Source organism: Sinocyclocheilus anshuiensis, unplaced genomic scaffold (genome assembly GCF_001515605.1).
Source record: "Sinocyclocheilus anshuiensis isolate Anshui unplaced genomic scaffold, SAMN03320099.WGS_v1.1 scaffold569, whole genome shotgun sequence".
Classification (NCBI taxonomy): domain Eukaryota; kingdom Metazoa; phylum Chordata; class Actinopteri; order Cypriniformes; family Cyprinidae; genus Sinocyclocheilus; species Sinocyclocheilus anshuiensis.
In genome coordinates this window covers 674470-693607 of record NW_015536511.1, presented here as the reverse complement: position 1 = coordinate 693607, position 19138 = coordinate 674470, and the positions used below count along the sequence as shown (strand labels likewise).

The 19138-nt window shown below is 38.0% G+C and overlaps 1 protein-coding gene across 4 annotated transcripts in view; it reads left to right on the top strand.

Annotated features, from left to right (window-relative positions):
- Positions 1–19138, top strand: part of nectin1b (nectin cell adhesion molecule 1b) — a 228968-nt gene that overhangs the window by 54720 nt on the left and 155110 nt on the right. For all 4 annotated transcript variants that reach the window (XR_001634588.1, XM_016490688.1, XM_016490695.1 and 1 more), the window contains exon 2: positions 17136–17510. Coding sequence is in view for 3 of the 4 variants with exons in the window: in XM_016490688.1 (XP_016346174.1) it covers positions 17136–17510 (375 nt within the window). In the remaining variant the exon portion in view is untranslated. The remainder of the gene's footprint in view (positions 1–17135; positions 17511–19138) is intronic.

The following is a 19138-nucleotide window of genomic DNA, read 5'->3' as shown; positions in this document are numbered from 1 at the left end:
TTAAATATTTCAGTAACTTTATCGACCTCTGAGTGAGAAAATTACATTTTCAGTATAGCACTGAAAGTACAAGACACTGCTCTCACTGCTTGAGAAGTTGTGTCACACACCCATGTGTGTGCAGCATATGCATGTCTTGGAACGAATGTTACCGATGTCACAGAAATTGCTTTCAGGCAATTAAGTTTTGCTCAACTACTATGAACAAAATCATGACAGACAAGCTGTATCTTGTTCAGTTCAGGCAGCGCTGTTTGTCTTGAAGGACTGAGCAACTGCGTCTTTCTTCCTAGAGATAGCGCAGAAAATACAGTGCTGCTATATTCAAACTAGTGACAAAGAGTCGTACATCTTAGAATTGACGTAAAAGTGCACTTCAGGACAGCTTCGGGTTTGGCTGACTGCAGAGAAGTCTTGAGCCAGGAAGTAAATGTTTTTCTACAATGTCAATTGGTTTTTCAAACTGAGCATACTCATCTTTCAGAGAAAAGCCTCTGAAAAAAAGTATGCACTCTTTTTTGAGGTATTTTAAAAGTATTAATTAATTTTAACACCAAACAAGAGTTACAATAAGAAACTCCTATTCCGTCTGGGAAGCATTTTGTGCTTTCAGGTTTGCTGAAATGGGTTTTGGTAGAGAGGATGAGGGTTAGCAAATTGTTTCCATCACCTTTAAAATACGGTTTTGTTTGGCATTTAATGAAGGCGTTTTGGCCAAGACAGGTAGGACATTCACCCATGAGTGTGTGTGCAGTGTTAGGGGGCGGGAGGGCTGCTTTATTGGAGTCTCTGATCGTGCTGTGATGAAGATCACACCTAGCGTTGCATTGGGTTGGCGGTGTGTGTATGGCCAGACAGGTGTTCACTCAATAGCTGTCCCACTTCTCTGACCTTGTCCTGCCTTTGTGAAAGAAAAAGAAAAAAAATACACTGTGTTGTTAAAAATTAAATGTTCATTTGGTTCTCTGATCAACTAACCAACTATTATATCTTAATGGGATAGTTCACCCAAAAATGTAAATTCTCTCCATCCAAACAGCTGCTGGTAGCCATTGACTTATACCATGGTATTTTTCTTCATACTGTTTGGTTACCAACATTTTAAAAAAAATATATCCTTTTGTGTTGAACAGAAGAAAAAAAATACTCATACAGGTTTGGAACAACATGAGGGTGAGTTAATTATACAATTTTAATTTTTTAACTAATTTTAATGTTGTTTTCCTCTTTAAAAAAACAACAACACGTATGGCTCAAGATGCTAAAAAAGTGGCTAACAATATCTGAATATTTATGTTTTGTTGATGTGTAGTAGGGCTGTGCGATATTGAAGAAAAATGCGATATGCGATAACTAAATAATGCGATATCCGATATGCGATACAATAATGCTTGAAGTGCCACATGCTCAGATGAAACAGTTTTACTCAGCTGTTGCTGAGTCAGTTCTGTGAACTTCTATAACTATCTTGGATAACTAAATAATGCGATATCCGATATGCGATACAATAATGCTTGAAGTGCCACATGCTCAGATGAAACAGTTTTACTCACCTGTTGCTGAGTCAGTTCTGATAACTATCTTGTGTCATATATATATGGTTATTTGTATGTATGTATGTATCAAGAGCTCCTGTAAAACCACAACAAATTCCTTGTGTTTACGCACACTTAAGTAGTGAATAAAGCTCATTCTGATTCTGATTCTAATATAACTAGCATACATGTTTCACTTTTTCTGAGAAGAAAGCGCCCCTACAACAACATCTGAAAGTGAATGGTAGTGTTTTACTCTAGCATTGAATAAAAATGTAATTTTAACATTAGTGTAATCATTTTAACATGAGTTTAGGAACTCATGGAAAAATACAACGCTGCTTAGTATTTACTCTATGAATTCAATATGCACTGATTCTTATTTAAGCTGCAATAGTTATTTAGGTAAGAGCAGTGAGTGATTTTCTCTTTGTCTTTTGTTCATGGCCCCAAATATTGCAAGCCGTAGCAATATGCATATTGCGATATGTACATTTGCGATATTTCGATAATTTCGATATATTGCACAGCCCTAATATGTAGTTAAAATTTATGATATATTGAGAAATTTGCTTATGTTGTTTCAAACCTATAAACTTTTTCTTTCTTCTGTGGAACATAAAAGAAGATAGTTTCAAAAACGTATCAGTGTCAAATGGACCCAATTTTGCAATATTTTTTTATGCCCAATAATTTTTTTTTTCTCTCTTTCAGAAGAAATACAATATGAGAGTGACTAAATGATAAATGAACAATATGAGAGTGACTAAATGATGACAGATTTACATTTTTGTGTGGACTACTGATATAATGTAACTTAGCACAGGATATCTATACATATATAAATTTCATGACACAGCTCAATCAAAAACTGTAAAACGTTAGAATAAAGAAAAGAAGAAAACATGGTGCATTTTTCATTTTCTCCACACTGAATTGCAAATGTGCGTTGATTGCATTGGCAGAAACAGGCTGCTGCATTCTCCAGGTGGATGCCGCGTGTTGGCAGCGGTTGAAATGAGACGCTATTATATGCAAAATTTGTGGTGTTTAAAAAAGAGCTATAGAAATTCAATGACTTGTTGCTCCAGTGGAAGCATCTGGGGTATGTGAGTCATTTTCACCGGAATACGGTTTGTTCTATGAGAGGAAATGATATAGAGTTTAATCCTTTGCTGCTAGCAAGTTTGTGTTGTCTCCTAAACTGCAGATTTGCCAAGACTGTGCCCGATTTTGAGTTCTTTCGAGCGGTGCTCCTCCACTTGCAAGGTTCAGTGAGTGACAGTAATTTCAATCCAAGCTAATTGAGTTGTTGAATCTCCCTTTGAGTCCCTTTTCTCGCTCGCTTCAGGGTCTCTGATCAATAGTAATACACTATTGTGATATGTCAGCTAGACTTATTTATATATTTACCCCATTCTTTCTTTATCTAAGGGTATCAGGCGGAAAGCAGACTCTTTTCACAGGGGATTGTCTCACCTTGCAAGAATGGCTTGGTAGACCTGTGGGGATGTTTGAATTCATCGTTCAGACTGACACAGTTTAGAGTTTAAATACATCTTTGAAACAGCAGGTAGTTGTATTGTAGCTTTTATGGCTATTTAATTAAGATAATTGTTAAAATTGCTGTCACTGGATTTACATTAAACTGATCTGAACTCCACAATTACCAGTAGCCTTGGTTAAATATTTTTTGCTCATCTCACACCCTTTATCAACAGAGAATAATTTCATCTTTTTTCCTACTAACACCTCTTTAACCTAAATCCAGACTTCAAATGGACATGCTGTTTGATTCATCTTAATGTCGTAATCTAATCTACCAAGACCCTCTTTTGCGAGCCCACCCACCCTGTTGCTTTCAGACACCCGGACAATTACCTCAGCCACAATTAACTAGCCATGCTATTTTCCTTTCCCCAACCACACTGACTTTCAAAACGCTATATGCTAACGTTCTTTGTAGAAGGATCCTCTGGTGGGTTCTTGTACCTCATGGTCATCATGTCAATATACAGTGTTGGACTTCTGAGGTCTTGTGGGGAATACTGTAACTCATTCCACCCCTCGACTTTTTCAGACGTTCTCCCTCTTCTCATCCTGTGGTTTTGTGGTTCTCGTCTTCATCTCGTAGCCAGATACTTTTAATTTAATTGAAAGCCAAAAGTGCCTCAATGCTTAACTCTTCAAATGTGCAATCAGCGCTCCGGTTCCGCACTTCGCTTCTGAGAAATCTCTCGTTCTGCGTTTTTAGAAATTAAATGTTCTTGTTTCTGCTTAGATGCTATCAGAATGTTACTATAGCTCTGCACTGCTGTGCAGTCGTTCGCTTGATGACCACAAAGCGATTTGGTGAGTTTAAAAATGAAGAAAAATTTCATCCTAATATCAAGTTCCACCCATCGCACTGCAGACTGCCGGGTTTTGTTGGCGAGGGATGTTATTGACGGAAGGACATGCATTATGATAGATGATGTGTCATTTGGATTGGGTTTCCTCTGCTCTTTGATGTGCGACCTGGAATAACAACCTCCAGACTCGCTGAGATAATCTGACAGATTTCTGGAAAGCTTCCGTGATTAGAACAAAAGTCACATTGAAGGTTTATAGAACTATTGTAGGAAAAGCGAAAACTGGATCTTGGACCTAGACGTGGTGTGCTCTGGACCCGCTATGCAATGAAGTGTGTACGTATGTGTGTGTGCATGTGAGGATATGGGAAAATCTCTGAAATGTGGTGTGTGGTGAAGAGTTGGAGGAGGGGGACTTGACGTCCCTCTACCCAGCTGGGTAGCACATGCACTGGAGACTAAAGGAGCACAAGAGATGTGGTGAGCATTCCGTGGGCCTGTGTGTGGAGAATGGAACGCTCCCAAAGAGCCATTGGAAAGATCCATTGCGGTCTTGGTCACGGAAATAGTACAGCCCCATACTCTTGGAGTTCTCCTCAGAAATGCTGAACAATTTATACATCACCCTCTTTACTTGTCTCCCCTTCTTTGTTCTTTTAGTTTAGCGCTCTGATAGCACTTTTCCACCGACATGATTAAGGTGCGGGTTCCAGGCCAGTGCCAATTCTCAAACCGTTCTATGCATTTCTACCACATGAAAGTGGGTTCCAGGTTCTGGGAGTTCCGCAAAGTTTGTTTTTAGACTCATTATAGTCAGGTAAACCATACTTAGCAGTGTCATAGTTCTCAGGAACGTGAACCATTCTGATGGAAAAGACATGAGTAATTTAATGTTGCACTGGCTGATATGGAAGCCATTTCGGACTTACTGACACCTAGTGGTGCGGAGGCAGCATCCCGCAAAAGTAAAAATGTTTGATTACCCATGCCATGGTGGGAAATTTTCTGTTTGCATTCAGCCATTGCTAGTTTATTTCACAAGCAAAAGTGTCTGATAATAGGAAGGTTAGAAAGATGAATTATCGCTTGATCATGTGACCTCAACATGGTTACCCCATGCAATGACCCAAAATCTTCATCTTATGAAGTAAAAATTATTTTATAATATAACATTTTTTTTTTTTTTACTAAATATGCATTTATTTATTTAGGGGTGACACTTTTTTTTAATGAGGTAAAAGTTGTTGAGTTCTCTTTTGAATTTAAGATTAGCATCATGCCAAACGTTCATGCGAATTGTGAGTGCTTGCAAAAGTGATAATGATTGCTAACAACTTTGCTAGTGCTAACTATGTTGTCTTGACTGAGAAAAAGTGCTAAACCCTTATGTAATGAGTCAAGTGCCCTAAACCTCATTTAAAATATTGTAGAATATTGTAAATGCAATATGAAACTGTGATGATTTAGCCATTTTTTATTTTTAAGAAGTAGTCTTTTCCTCATAGTTTTGGCTAAATATTCCCAATGTTTTTCCAGTTATAAATCTCTATGATCTCATCTAGCACCAGATAACAGATGATGACACTGGCCGGTCGCATACTAAATGTATGTGTTAATTGTGAGTGGTCCAGACTCCCTCACTACCCCCTCCAGTGGGAGTGTGAATTCCCAACCGGACATGTTAATGGATCAATCTGCTCTGTCGAATGAGGGGTAGAGACCAAAGCTGCCCACCTGCCCAGCTGTCCTGTTTCCACAATATTGGCCTGTTTAAACCCTGAAAATAAACCATGCTCTTTGATGTCAGATGGACATTTCATATTTTTCTACAAATCGTTAAAAATGGATGAATCTCTCAACATGACTTCCCTCTAAGAAATCTTCATAAAACTCTTTCATCAGAGATACGCAGGAGGGGGCTTGAGGATTTCAGCAGCACCTCACATCAAATATTGATTATCTGTTCTCTTTTTGTTTTTAGATTAGCCCTCCCATCAGGGGGTTGTGCTACTGTTAGTCACAGGAGCCTTGGGAGTTTGGAAAGCTAATCACAGGTTAAGTCATCAGGAAGCCTAAACGAAAAGTGTCCAATGCCAATGCCAGTATTGAGACAATATAAAATCCATATACAATATATACATTTAAAGGTAAAATGTGATAAGTCCACAAAGGTATGACTTTTTATTTTTTTATTTATCTTAAGTCGATATAGTCGTTGACCAGTAGTCTCAAAATGGCCAAATATTTTGGTCTATGTTATAGGTCTGTTATGATGATATTGATGTACTATGGTATTTACAAGATACTTCAAAGAAGGGTATGTATTAAGGTTATATGTCTAAAAACCATAATATTGCCATGACACATAGATATACGTTTTTTACATATTATAATGCTACAGTAATAGCATGTGACAGTATATGTTACATTATTAAACAAATTGATAAATGCAGATAAATAATGACATTTTGAAGAATTATTTTCAGGTGATTTTTGCAAACATACTCAACCTGAAATCTTGCATCATGCTCGTTCACGCATAGCATTTAAATCGTTCACCCATGTAATCCATTTAATCATTATACTTACCTCCAATCCGATTTTCCTTGTGAACACTTTGGATTTGAACTTTTCCAGCCTGAAATTTTGCCCATTGATGATGATGGACAGGGAGAGGATTTGTCATGCATGTCCGTCTTTAGCATATTCCCCAGTGCCGTTTTGGCTTAACTTGAAATACTTTTTCTGCAAGATGTGCTGAGTATACAGTGTAGCCCAAGGTGCACTGGGGCCATCGTTTCAGCAGCAGACACAAAACACATCCCAGCCGTCACTCAAAATACAGACATGGAGTTGCACCAGACAATGATTTTATTGAGTCTGTGGGCTTGTGTTGTATTGCACGCTGTTGCATGACACTTTACTCTGTGATATGACTCATGTTGAGTGCATTTGGTGAAATACAAGAATTATTATTATTTAAAACTAGAGTAAATGCATTTTAAAGCAATACCTCTTTGTTTGGTAATATTTAATTACCCACCTTGGACACAGTTCAAATATGTTCTCTCGAAGGAATGGTTCACCCAAAAAATTTAAATTTGCTGAAAATGTACTCACCCTCAGGCCATCCAATATGTAGATTAATTTGTTTCTTCATCGGAACATATTTGCTCATCAATGGATCCTCTGCAGTGAATGGGTGCCGTCAGAATGAGACTCCAAACAGCTGACAAACACATCATACTCCAGTCCATCAGTTAGCATCTTGTGAAGTAAAAAGCTTGCTTGTTTTAAACTTCAATTTGTTGCTCCCGTCTAAAGTATTCTATTCATAATACTTCTCTTTCCTGTGAAAAAAGCTGTCTTGTCTGATTTAGGAGAGGAATATGCACATATCAAGCACTCTACAAGCAAAAACAGTTCTAAACAAACTGCATTGGTGGATTTTGATATGGATGGACAAAAGGGGACAGGTTTTTGCTTTACAAGATGTTAATTGATGGATTGAAGTTGTGTGGATTTCTTGTGAATTATTATGATGTTTTTATCAGCTGTTTGGACTCCCATTCTGACGGCACCCATTCACTGCAAAGTTTTCATTGGTAAGCAAGTGATGTAATGCTACATTTCTCAGACGTAGAAACAAACTCATCTATATCTTAGATGGCATGAGGGTAAAAAAATAAAAATAAATCAAATTCTCATTTTTAGGTGAACTATCCCTTTAAGGTTGATTATAATGTAATATTCTGTTCAGTACCCTACAACTGACTTTCTTATATAAACTGCTCTTTTCCCCTTTGTATTTCTTTCTCTCTATCTGTCCTCAGATTCACTTTAATTTGACTCCAATCCCCTTTACACCTCCCACCAACAGTAACCCGAAGACAAAGGCCGTCTCAGGTGTAATCCATTACTTATGGCCCACCAGTAATGGCCATGGCCACATTATTTATTGATTAGATATTTTTCACATGAAGACATCTAACAGCTGTTATTGATTTTATGCCGGAGGCTATCACTGCATTATTGAAAAATTGCCAACTCTAATCATTTAACGCTCGTGGGTGTATTTATCTGGCAATCTGTGCGATAAAAGATTAATTATGTTTTGTTCATTATTTCTAAACTACTTCGCATTTGCCGTGACTCGCAGGCTTGCAGTGGTCATATTGTTTGGTTATGTTGCTTGTAAATCATCCGCTGAGATATGCTGCTCACTTTTGTGCTGATATCCACAGGAGACCGTGATTCGTTAAAACATCTCAGTTTGTTAGAGTCATTTATAGATGTTTAGGTTGTTAGAAGCTGGCCCCGCCGTTGTCAACTTTGTACACAAACCTATCCTTGCGCACACACCAGTGCATTAAACACATTCAAGCGCACACATGCAGAAAGATCAGCTCGCAGACATATACATACTCCAAACACAGCATAAATACACATAGTAAAGGAAGCTGTCACTCTTTCCTGTGTACCACATAAAAAGCTTTTTTACTGAATGGGGACATCAATAATTTAGCTGAATACCGTTCTGTGTAAAACCCCCTTATGCATTTATTCACGCATTTATGTAATGGTGCCAGCTGAGCCTTTTTCCCCTTATCTTTGTCTCTGATGCCTAGTTTCTGTCTCTCTTTTGCAAACAAGCAGGGCCGTTTTTGTGTAGTCATTTTGTTGGCCTTTGTAATCATTAACTACGTAAGTTTTGTTGACCCTAACAGCCCCGCGCTTCCTCTTACTCTGACAGGTGGCCTGGTATCTCGTATCGGGATGATGTCATCTGCTGTTAGGGCAAGTACAGACAAATATTGTGTTTGTTTTTTTTTTCCTCAGCCCAACCGAAACTATGACAGTGTCCTTGTTCACATTTCGAGAGGGACTGAGAGAGAACGTTAGTAGTGAGCACGACCTTGTCTCCAAGTCTTGTGTCGGTCTGTTAACACATTGTAGTTACTGTTGACCTGATTTGAACTTCTGGCAAGACAAAACTACATTTTATATATTTTATTTACAGTGAATGTCAAAAGTTTGGAATCACTGAGATTCCATAAAGAGACATTTTTATGTTCACCAAAACTACATTTATTTGATCAAACGTACAGTAAAAACAGTAATATTGTGTATAATATTATTGCAAATATAGTAATTGTTTTCTAGTTTAATGTTTTAATATTTTAATTTTAAAACGTAATTCATTCTTGAAATATCAAAACTGAATTTTCATCATTTAATCACTCCAGTCTTCAGTGTCACATGATTGTTAACAAATAATCATTATCAATTTTGAAACGTTTTTGATGCCTAATATATTTTTTTAGCATATACAGATTAAATTAATCAAAAGTAAATACCTACATTTGCAATGTTACAAAATCTATTTTTTAAATGCTGTTTCTTTCTATTCATCACAAAATCATGAAAATAAATGTATCACGGTTTCTTCAAAATTATTAAGCAGCAAAAACTGATTTTAATATTGTTAATGTTTGTTGAGCATCAAATTGGAATGTTAGAATGATTTCTGAAGGCTCTTATGACACTGAAGACTGGAGTAATGATTTGCCATAAAATTCGCCATCACTGTGGCAACAATATTCCCAATATTACTGTTTTTACTGTAAAAAATGTGTAATGATTCGACCTTTTATAGTGGTAGTGTATATTATTAAGTGAAATAAATCTATATAATTGCCATGGGAATTATGAATCATGAAAAAATATATATATAGTGAATATACAGTGTACTAGTTGTGCTAGGCTAAAAAAAAATATATATTATTTAAAAAACAGCAATCTTATCCAGCAAGATCCTAGTATAAAAATAAATTATTTGGATTTTGTTTGCATGATGCAACAAACATTTAAAGTTTGTGCTGCATCCATTGACCTTTATAAAGAGTGCAATATGCCTGCCAAATAAGAGATTCAAAGACTGCATGCGTGTGTATTACATCATCTATCCTGCTGTTGGATTGTGGATATAAAAATGTAGTGGAAGAGCTGGCAGGCCGAGCTGTGAAAGATGAATCAGTGTGTAGAAAAGAGTGATGGAGAAGAAAGAGAGCAGAACACAGGTATGCTGATGCATTCCCTTGACATTTTCACAACGCCTTCAAACCACTCTCAGGGGGGAAGCAGCGTGGGCCTGTACGCTCCTTCCTACATCGCATTGGACTTGTGCTATGTGGGGTTGGCTCCAAAGTCAAATATGGAAGAAAGCAACATATGGTTGTATAATCAGTGCCTTCTTTAGATGAGGGCAATGTCCTTTTAAGCAAGTCATTCGACTTGGCGGCCATCTTGATAATGCCTTCGGCCGGTTATTTTCAAGTTATGCAATAGCAGCTTTTTTCTGCTTGAATGAGGAAAGGCCAGAAGCTGTTTGCTAAACAGACGCTTAAAAAATAAAAATGAAAAATAAAAACATGGTACATCACCACTAAATTTGACAAAAAATGTTATCCTCTTTTAGCTCAAATCGGGCTGCAAAACAATTCTAATTTAATTTAATAGTTACATCTGTCGATATATACAGCTAACTGAAAGTTAATAATGCAAGAACTGTTTGTATTTTTTTTTTTATTGGCAACTGTCAAAGTAATCATATTCATGCATTTTTCATGCTATATGTTCTAATTTGGTGCTGCCTAAATTCACACATGACTTTTAAACAATTCATTTTTAATGTTGTAATATATTATAATCATAATCATTTCAAGTCATGTAAAAAAAATGACTTATTTGTATTGTATATTCTATATTGACAGCATTTTAATATTGTGCATGCCTTTCTTATCTGAGCAGTGTTATTTTACTATCATCGAGAATCAGGTTGGTTTATTTGTTTATTTATTAATTCATTTATGTGCTGTTTTCATTTTAATTGCTGTTAAAGTTTTAGTAATTTTAGTGTGTGTGTGTGTGTGTGTGTGAGTGTGTTTTGTCAATTTAAGTAGTTATATTATTTATTTATTATTTTTTTTTTTAGTTTCTGTTTTAGTATACTATAATAACCCTGTTTCTGAGTGTTGCAATATTTCCCATCCATTTTTCAAAAATAGCATGATTCTTCTTTAAACTATCCCTGTTAATTAGCCTGGAACTGTTGGGAACGGTACCTTTAGGGTATGTTGATGATATGTACCAAACTGTTTGACAAACAGAAAATGCACAACCTTTATAACTTCCTGTATAGCAGGTTGGTTCAGGTAAACACACCGCCTCAATCAAGCAGATGGTTGATGGTCTATAAGGAAAAGGGATATTCAGGGGAAACGTGTGTAAAGTTTAAGCGTTAATGCAGAAAGGGGCGAGAGCAGAGCGCAAGTGAAAGCCAGAGTGCTGACCATATGTTGCAGCAGGTTTCTGCTGAAGGTAAATATTAGCTAAGGCTGACACAGTAGATGAAGAAAGCTGGTAAAACAGGAATCAAATAGCCATGTTTAGAGGTAGAGGCAGCACTCAACATCCCAGCACATCTGCAGACGCTCAAAAACAAACACACTAGAATGAGTCATACGTGCATGGCCGGCTGTAGGATTCATTACATTCTCCTCATTGATTTTAGAGTTACTCTTGAACTCCACCGTCGCAGTCTCTTCTTTGTTTTTAGCTGCTAACTTGATACAGCGTTGTAATGCGCCCACAGCGTGAGCGTGGTGTGCTGGCAGGCACCTTATCATCACTCTCTAGCACATAAACATATTAGTGTCCTCACCAAAGCTGAGCTCTTCTTTTTTTCCCTAACTGAAGGACCTGGATTGCTATTAGATTACCCACACACAATGGGGCGTATTTTGTAGACTCTCTAAAACAAGCCTTTCTGTGGTTTTCATAATGAGATGGGCCGGATGCCATCATTTTTTTCTGGGAGGCCTGAAGCAGGTCCAGTGTTGTGCCTCGTGCCCGGAGATGCGGATCCGGTCAGGCTGCTGTCCCGGAGAATGGTAGCTCTGTTTGGAGTGTGCCTCTGTGCTGATGCTACGTCTTACAGGAGGCGTCGTAGTTGCACCGCCACCCCGGCCGCATGGTCCACGTGTGTGAGTGAATAGGGCAGATTCTGATGTGAAAAGTGGGCCTGGAAACAACAGCAGTTAACTTGTATACAATAAAACAGGGGTTCTGAACCTTTCTGACTTGAAGGCCCCTTTTTTCCAAGACAATATACGAAACCCCCCTCAACCCATCGGCCATTTGACCAACACATTTTTACCTGGGGGTAGGTAAATGTAAAGCTCAGCAAGATACTTCATACTGCTTCTTCTAGCTGGTTCAGCTGATATTTGCTCACCACTGACACCTGTAGGTTCGGAGAATATTGCATCTGAGGTATGGTTAAGACTTTACGGATTTCCTCAAGGCAAATTAGGCTGTATTTAATTTTTCCGGAGGTCTCTGGTCAGTGGGCAGGCTAGCAAAACATAGTCGGCCTCAGAGTAGACCCTCCAGTAGGAAAACCACATTCATCCTTGACGTCCACCTACATGCTCAAAGTCTTGCCAGATTACTGAAAGCCGAGGGACTAATCACTCATATGTTGGACTTGTTTTATGCTCATTCTCTGAGACATGATGGGTGGATGAAACGTGACTAAATGAGATTTTTAAACACCATGAACAATAGGGATTGTGAACGGCTTTAGCCTCTTCTGACTTGTTCATATATGCCTCATGGTCATATCTACGCAATTACTTCACTCCACATTATGAGTTTCTGCATGTAGTCCAGCTAAGAGACTTGGAAAAAGAAGTAGAGTCCATGTTGTCTGGGTGTGTTTGTCAGATCCACTGGATGATACTTTAAGACCTCAGGATTTGTTCTGCGGTGTGTTACTTCACTTTCATCGTTATTCAGATTCAGTCTGCAAGGGATTGTCTTATTCAACTCTTTTGTTGTGTTTTCGAGGGCACCATTGTGCCAGTGACAACGTTCTCTCACGGTCTGTTTGCCCTTGCTTCCGTTTCGTAGCAACTTCACTTCTTGTATTGTGTACAGAAGTGTTTATATTCTCGAATTTTCTCTCTGATTGCCCTCCATTGTTCAACTCCACTGTGCAGGCTATAATTACTCTCTATCTCCTACTTTCTTTGGAAGACTCCTTCAGCCCCGAGGTGGAGGAAGAGGAGGTGGAAATGGGGTCAGGGGGCCCAGAGGCTTTGGGTTCCTTAGTGTGAGGATTTGGGTTCTGGAGCCATATAATTACCCCTCTCTCACAACTCCCTCAAAAGGGAAGACTGATCTTTATGTGTGGTGGTCTAAGTGGATGACTCAGAGGAGGGAGTTAGCAGAATATAGTCTCCTGCTAATTCTACTGTTCCCCCACTAACAACATCTACATGCATTTGAAGTGAACTAGGCCTATATTCTTTCCCCCTAAGTCTGCCTCTGATGGTTTCTTTAACTGATGTTGTCAAGCTGTAAATCGTATTGGTACTTCACAAGGCATTTCCTCTGTTTCGACCCTGTCACGTTAGCAAATGCAAGCGGAAACAGGGTCAAACCGAGGGGTACAAGGACACAGGTGTTCCCCAAGGTAGCTGTGCAGAGGTTGTCAGTCGTCTTTCTGTCAAACTTGATTAGTCAATCAATCTGTCGTTTCACAGTGCCTGCTGATGGGTCTATACACTCTGGTCAAAAATATATCATCCGTACACGCCTGGGTAAATGAGAAATGAAGGGTTTGGTGAGCATCGGTTACAAAACTGACACATCACCAGCTGGTTCCCTACTCTATAAGTGATGTTTGCTAAGGATAGCATCACAATTGATTCTCATACTTAGGGGGGCTCTTATGACTTGGACAAGGAAGTAAGCATTAATAACACCATTGTGATGGCAACTTTTGCATGAGCAAGAAAGTGTAAATGTGTAGTTTAATCCATTTGCAGGTGCTTAACACAGCTGAATTCATGGAGGAAAGATTGCAAGCATGTTCTTGCAAAACAAACCTGAAACTACTAGTGTAACACTACATGATAAAGAGGAAACTTCCTAGCAATAAGAGTTTATTTTTATTCAAGGTCGGTACCATTTGTTCTCTGAAATCTTGAGTGTGTTGCTTTCAAATTTGTGCAGTGGCGACCTTGAACTTTTTTTTCCCAACTTGCAAACAAACATACACAAACAAAACACATATTTCTGTGTTCATTGTATGAACAGTGCACATTCTGCCTGCTTCTGTCTATTTCTCTATAAATGCGTGGCTAGTTTCAGCCCCGCTGGTCATGAAATCCATTTTAGTCTTAGACAATCTGTGTCTTCTCAAGTTTAACTTTTCCCAGATTATCTTTCAAATGCCTAAAAGTCTTCAACTAAGCATTTAAACACTTGTCCATACTTGTTGAACTCTTATGACTGATGTTACCCACAGGCCTGTGCTCAAACCAGTTTTTCAACTTTTCTTAAAATGGCTTACGAACACTCTTATCAGTAGGAAGCTGATCCCTGATCAGTAATTTACTTTAAACTGTTCAAAACTGCCCATTACTGTCTCATTTTCAAAAGGTGCCATTAAAAAAAGGTGATTTTTAAAATGCATACGATTGTGTGATTTTACATTATATGAAACTTTCTATCAAACAAATAATGTGTGAAAAAAATCTCAATCCAAATTAGTCATTTTAATCCAAATTAGTAGTTTTAATACTAATTTTAATGTAAAAATATATTTATGCATTCAGAAAGTTAACAGTTCACAATTTATCAGTTTAATCTGAGATACTCAAAGTCATGAAACCGAAACGTTCTTGTTAGAAAGAAAATGTATTACTACAAACATCCATTTTTAATCATCTGTTGTTTACTATACAAACACATGGTAGTAGTGTTGACATTTTAAGATGACGAATGAACGAAATGTAAGACGAAGAACTAAAGTTTAAGTTGTGCTTGAAAGTTCACTTCTTAAAAGAACGATGATGCCATTATTGTAGCAAATTTTATACATATTTATATGAGGGATCTAAATAGCACTCATTTGGTCAAATGACCCACAGTTTCCCTCTGTTTTGTTTTCCCCTGCAGTATTTCCAACTTTTATGAGTGGCGTGATTAAGCGCGGTAGTTCAGAGTTACTTCCTCTTTGCTAAGGTCTCTCTGTAGGAGGTAATTACCTCTTTTGCCAGTCATAAATAAGCGAGAGAGAGGGAGAGGGGGAAAGAGGGAGGTGAAGGTATGTGGTTTAGTATATGTTTGTGCAGGAAGCAAGGCCAACAGGACAGCACAGCACCTGACGGCGAGGAGAAATATATCTACTCGGGGTCTCCTACGACAGATTTGTTAAAGACAACAGAACTCATGGACCCTCCAGGGACACGTTTGCCTCAGAGTTATTCACGGGTCAGGAAAGCTTCTGTTATGAATGGCCTCTGTAGAGCTAAACAGGAACTGAAAGTGTTCATGGATGCATAGCCCTTCTGAGGAAGCATAAGCAGGGTAGAAATGTAAGAAGAGCTGATTGTCTGGTCAGGTGTTAAGGAAGTGAAGACAAAGAAAATATGATTGAAGAGCTGGGGGTGAGGTAAAGGGGGCAGTTAAACAAAAGTATGAGTAATAGCACATGCAAGAAAGCAAGACTTTAGAGAAAAGAAAGGGGCGAGAAGGAGGGGTTCGAGTGTTGACACATCATTTTCAGCTGGAGGGGGTAAAAGAAGGTCACCAGGGAGACAAAAGGCCAAGGGCCTGCCAAAACAAGATGCATTTGACTGTGGGGCATGCCGTATTTCAGGGTTATCTTGAGAGACAAATCGACTATTGTTTTAACTGGGGGCAATGGAAGCATCTTCTGCATGACAGATACCTTCGAACTCCTGAAAGCCGTTGCGGGGAATAAAATATAAAACCCATTCGTTTACTACTAATTGCCTGCCTGGTTTATTGTAGCTTAATTCAAGTGCCATCATTGTGGGCACACTTAGACTGGATCCCACATTGTTTCCATTAATAGGTGCTTGAGGCTGTCACCGAGATGTTTACCAATGAGAAATAATTAGGATGGAGTGGTGTGGGAGGGTTGGTAGTAAGGATCAGAGTCAGGGGGGGATCTACCATCATTACACATGCAGGGAAAGTCTACATCCGGCACTCTTGAAGACCTAATGCTGCCTGTAAACACCACTGCCATACTTGTAATTAGTCTTGTTTGGCGTTTGAAGTACTCTTGTTGAATTGGCATGCTAGCTGTTTTGACGCACTCGATTGTAACGTGAAAGCCTGAGTTGAGTCAATGAGTTGCTGTAACTTCAGTTAGCGTTGTCAGTTTTCATGATGCATATTCAAATTAAATACCAAAAACACATATGGACAGATAGCATATGCGTATATATAATCTAAATACATTTTTGGTTACATTTTATTTTAAGTTAATAGTGTTAAAGTGTAATTACACAGTACTAGGCAATATTAATTAACTATTTAGGGTTAGGTTTAGGGTTAGTTATGTTTAACACTGGGTAGCTCACCTTAAAATAAAATTGGTATTAAAAGGATAATTCACCCAAAAATGAAAATTTTAATTGCTCAGTCTCATGTTCCAAACCCATAAGACCTTCGTTCATATTCGGAACACAACATAAACAGACTTGTGTGGCTTTCTGACCCCACATAAACAGCAATGCGACTGAAACACTCCCAGGCCCAGAAACGTACTAAGGACATTATTAAAATAATCTGCAAAGATTACAAAAATAACGTTTTTTTTTTTTTCAACAATTCTTCTCTTCCAAGTCACCATTCGCCCCCATTCACGAGAGTACCACAACGCAAGTGCGTGATGCTGCTGACGTAGAACACGTACTCTTGTGAATGGTGGCGGTCGGTGATTCGGAAAAGAAGAATTGTTGAATAAAGTAGTTATTTTTGTTTTTTTTAGGACACAAAAATGATTCTCATAGCTTCATAACATTACGGTTGAACCATTGATGTCACATGGACTATATTAACAATGTGCTTGCTTCATTTCTGGGCCTTAAACGTGTCAGTTGCGTTGCTGTCTATGTAGAGAAAGCTCTTGGATTTCATCAAAAATATCTTAATTTGTTTTCCGAAGATGAACAAAGGTGTTATGAGTATGAGATGACATGAGAGTGAGTAATGACAGAATATTTATTTTTCGGTGAACTATCTTTTTAATATTGGTCAATTTTGATAAATTACCAAAGTATTGATACATTTTGTTCATTAACAATCATTCTCAGCACAGATTGGTTGACTTGTTTGTAATGTGTCTCTTCTTGTCTTTCTGCAGCAGGGAATGGGCAGTCGGTGCAGACGGACCCCAGTAAGTCCGGATTTGTGGGTGATACAGTCGAGCTGCGATGTGTATTCATCAACGGTAAGCCACCAGTGAAGATCTCTCAGGTCACCTGGCAGAAGCTGATAAATGGCACCAAACAAAATGTCGCCACCGCAAACCCAGCCTTGGGAGTATCAGTGCTGCCCCCTTTCAAAGACCGTGTGAGCTTCAAGCACCCCGCTGTGCGCCAGAGGACCCCTTCTTCTCTTGAGGATACCACCATTGTGTTCAACAACCTACGGCTCTCTGATGAGGCGGCCTACATCTGCGAGTACACCACCTTCCCAGCAGGCAACAGGGAGAATATGGTCAACCTCACTGTCTTTGGTAAGACCACCACACTATGTATGTAGTGCTATTCTCCTGAGAAAAGAGCACATTCACAATGAATTCACATGAAATGTGAGTTTTCACCATAATTGTTTTGTGAATGATTTATATGAAAATTCACATTCAGTGCCAAAAGACTGATTTGCACGCAGCAGCAGGTTCTCTGCACACATATAACACCATGTATGGACAGAATAGAAGTAGGTGTCATTTTCTCAAATATTCTCCACACTCTTAGCACTGACATGGTGAGATATTTTTTTATTAAAGGTGTCGTCATGGTTAGCAGGTAGTAAGGTGTATATAGATGCTGTTTCAGCAATATGTTTTTCATAACCCTGTAAGCCCTTCAAAAAAGTCATCTTTGTCCTTGACCGCTCCGGGTCTGTAATGTGCGTGGTTAAAACCTTCACTACGCTTGAAATGTATTGATCAGTGTTCAGCACAACAGTAAGAGCTGCATCTCAGCCTCGACCTGCAGGTATAATGTATGCATACATGTTCTTGTCAAAAGCTACACACACAGGTGAAGATAAGCTATCATTTTATCAAAGGAATCCAACCTTGTATTATTTTACTATTTCCTTGACATACAAAATCAGAGGTTAAGCAGAATGTCCGAGCTGCCCTTTGATAAAACAAAAGTGGATGGGGTTTTATACCGTATAGCTCCAAAAAGACCATGAACACTGTAAAAGTAGTTCATATGACTCCAGAACTTCTGAAGCTATACAGTAGATCAGGGCTTTCCAAAATGGGGTTTTTGTGTTTTTATGAAAATCATACAATTCATGAAATCAGAAAATTGTAAATTTAAAATTTCAATTTAAAATAAATAAATACACAACTAAATAACATTTGCTATTAATTATGAAATTATCTATTTGTATTCCTGCATATAATTTAACTAATAAGCAAGTAAACATACAAATGTATTGTTAAATAATTTAAATGTTTACATACTTCAAATAAATATTTTATGTAAAATCTGTATTTTTTTATTTCATTGTTTTTTTTTTTTAATCAGTTTTATTTTATATTTTCATTAAAATTTTAGCTATAGTTTTAGCAATTTTATCATTTATTTATTGTATTTTATTTTATTACAGCTTTAGTTATTTTAGTACATCAAGTTAAACTAAATTACAATTAGAACTGTTACAGCCTCAGTTTTATTTAACTATAATAATCCAGTTACAGATAAGTTTGACTGACAAAAAAGTTTGGATTATAGGTTAAAATAGGTTAAAATCGATCTGTATGACATGAATTCAGAAGACATGGAATAAAGTGCACGATGGGCTACTTTTATGTTGCCTTTTTGAGCTTGGCTGTTTAAATCATGACCCACTTTCATTGTATTAAATAAAAAAAAGATTCTCAGACATTCTGCCTAAAATGAAAAATAAATATGCCGTGTACAAAGTGAGGGTGCGTACGTTTTAAAAGTCTCTGTTGTTGGGACTTTAATACATGTCCTAAACAGACATCAATAAAAGCTTTCCTTCCTCACACACAATTTTTTTCAAGAGCAGAGCTCAGATTTGTCTCTTAGGAAGCTGCACAGGTTAGGAAAGGCACCATGATGTATGTGCGTGCGTGTGTGTGTGTGTGTGTGTGTGTGT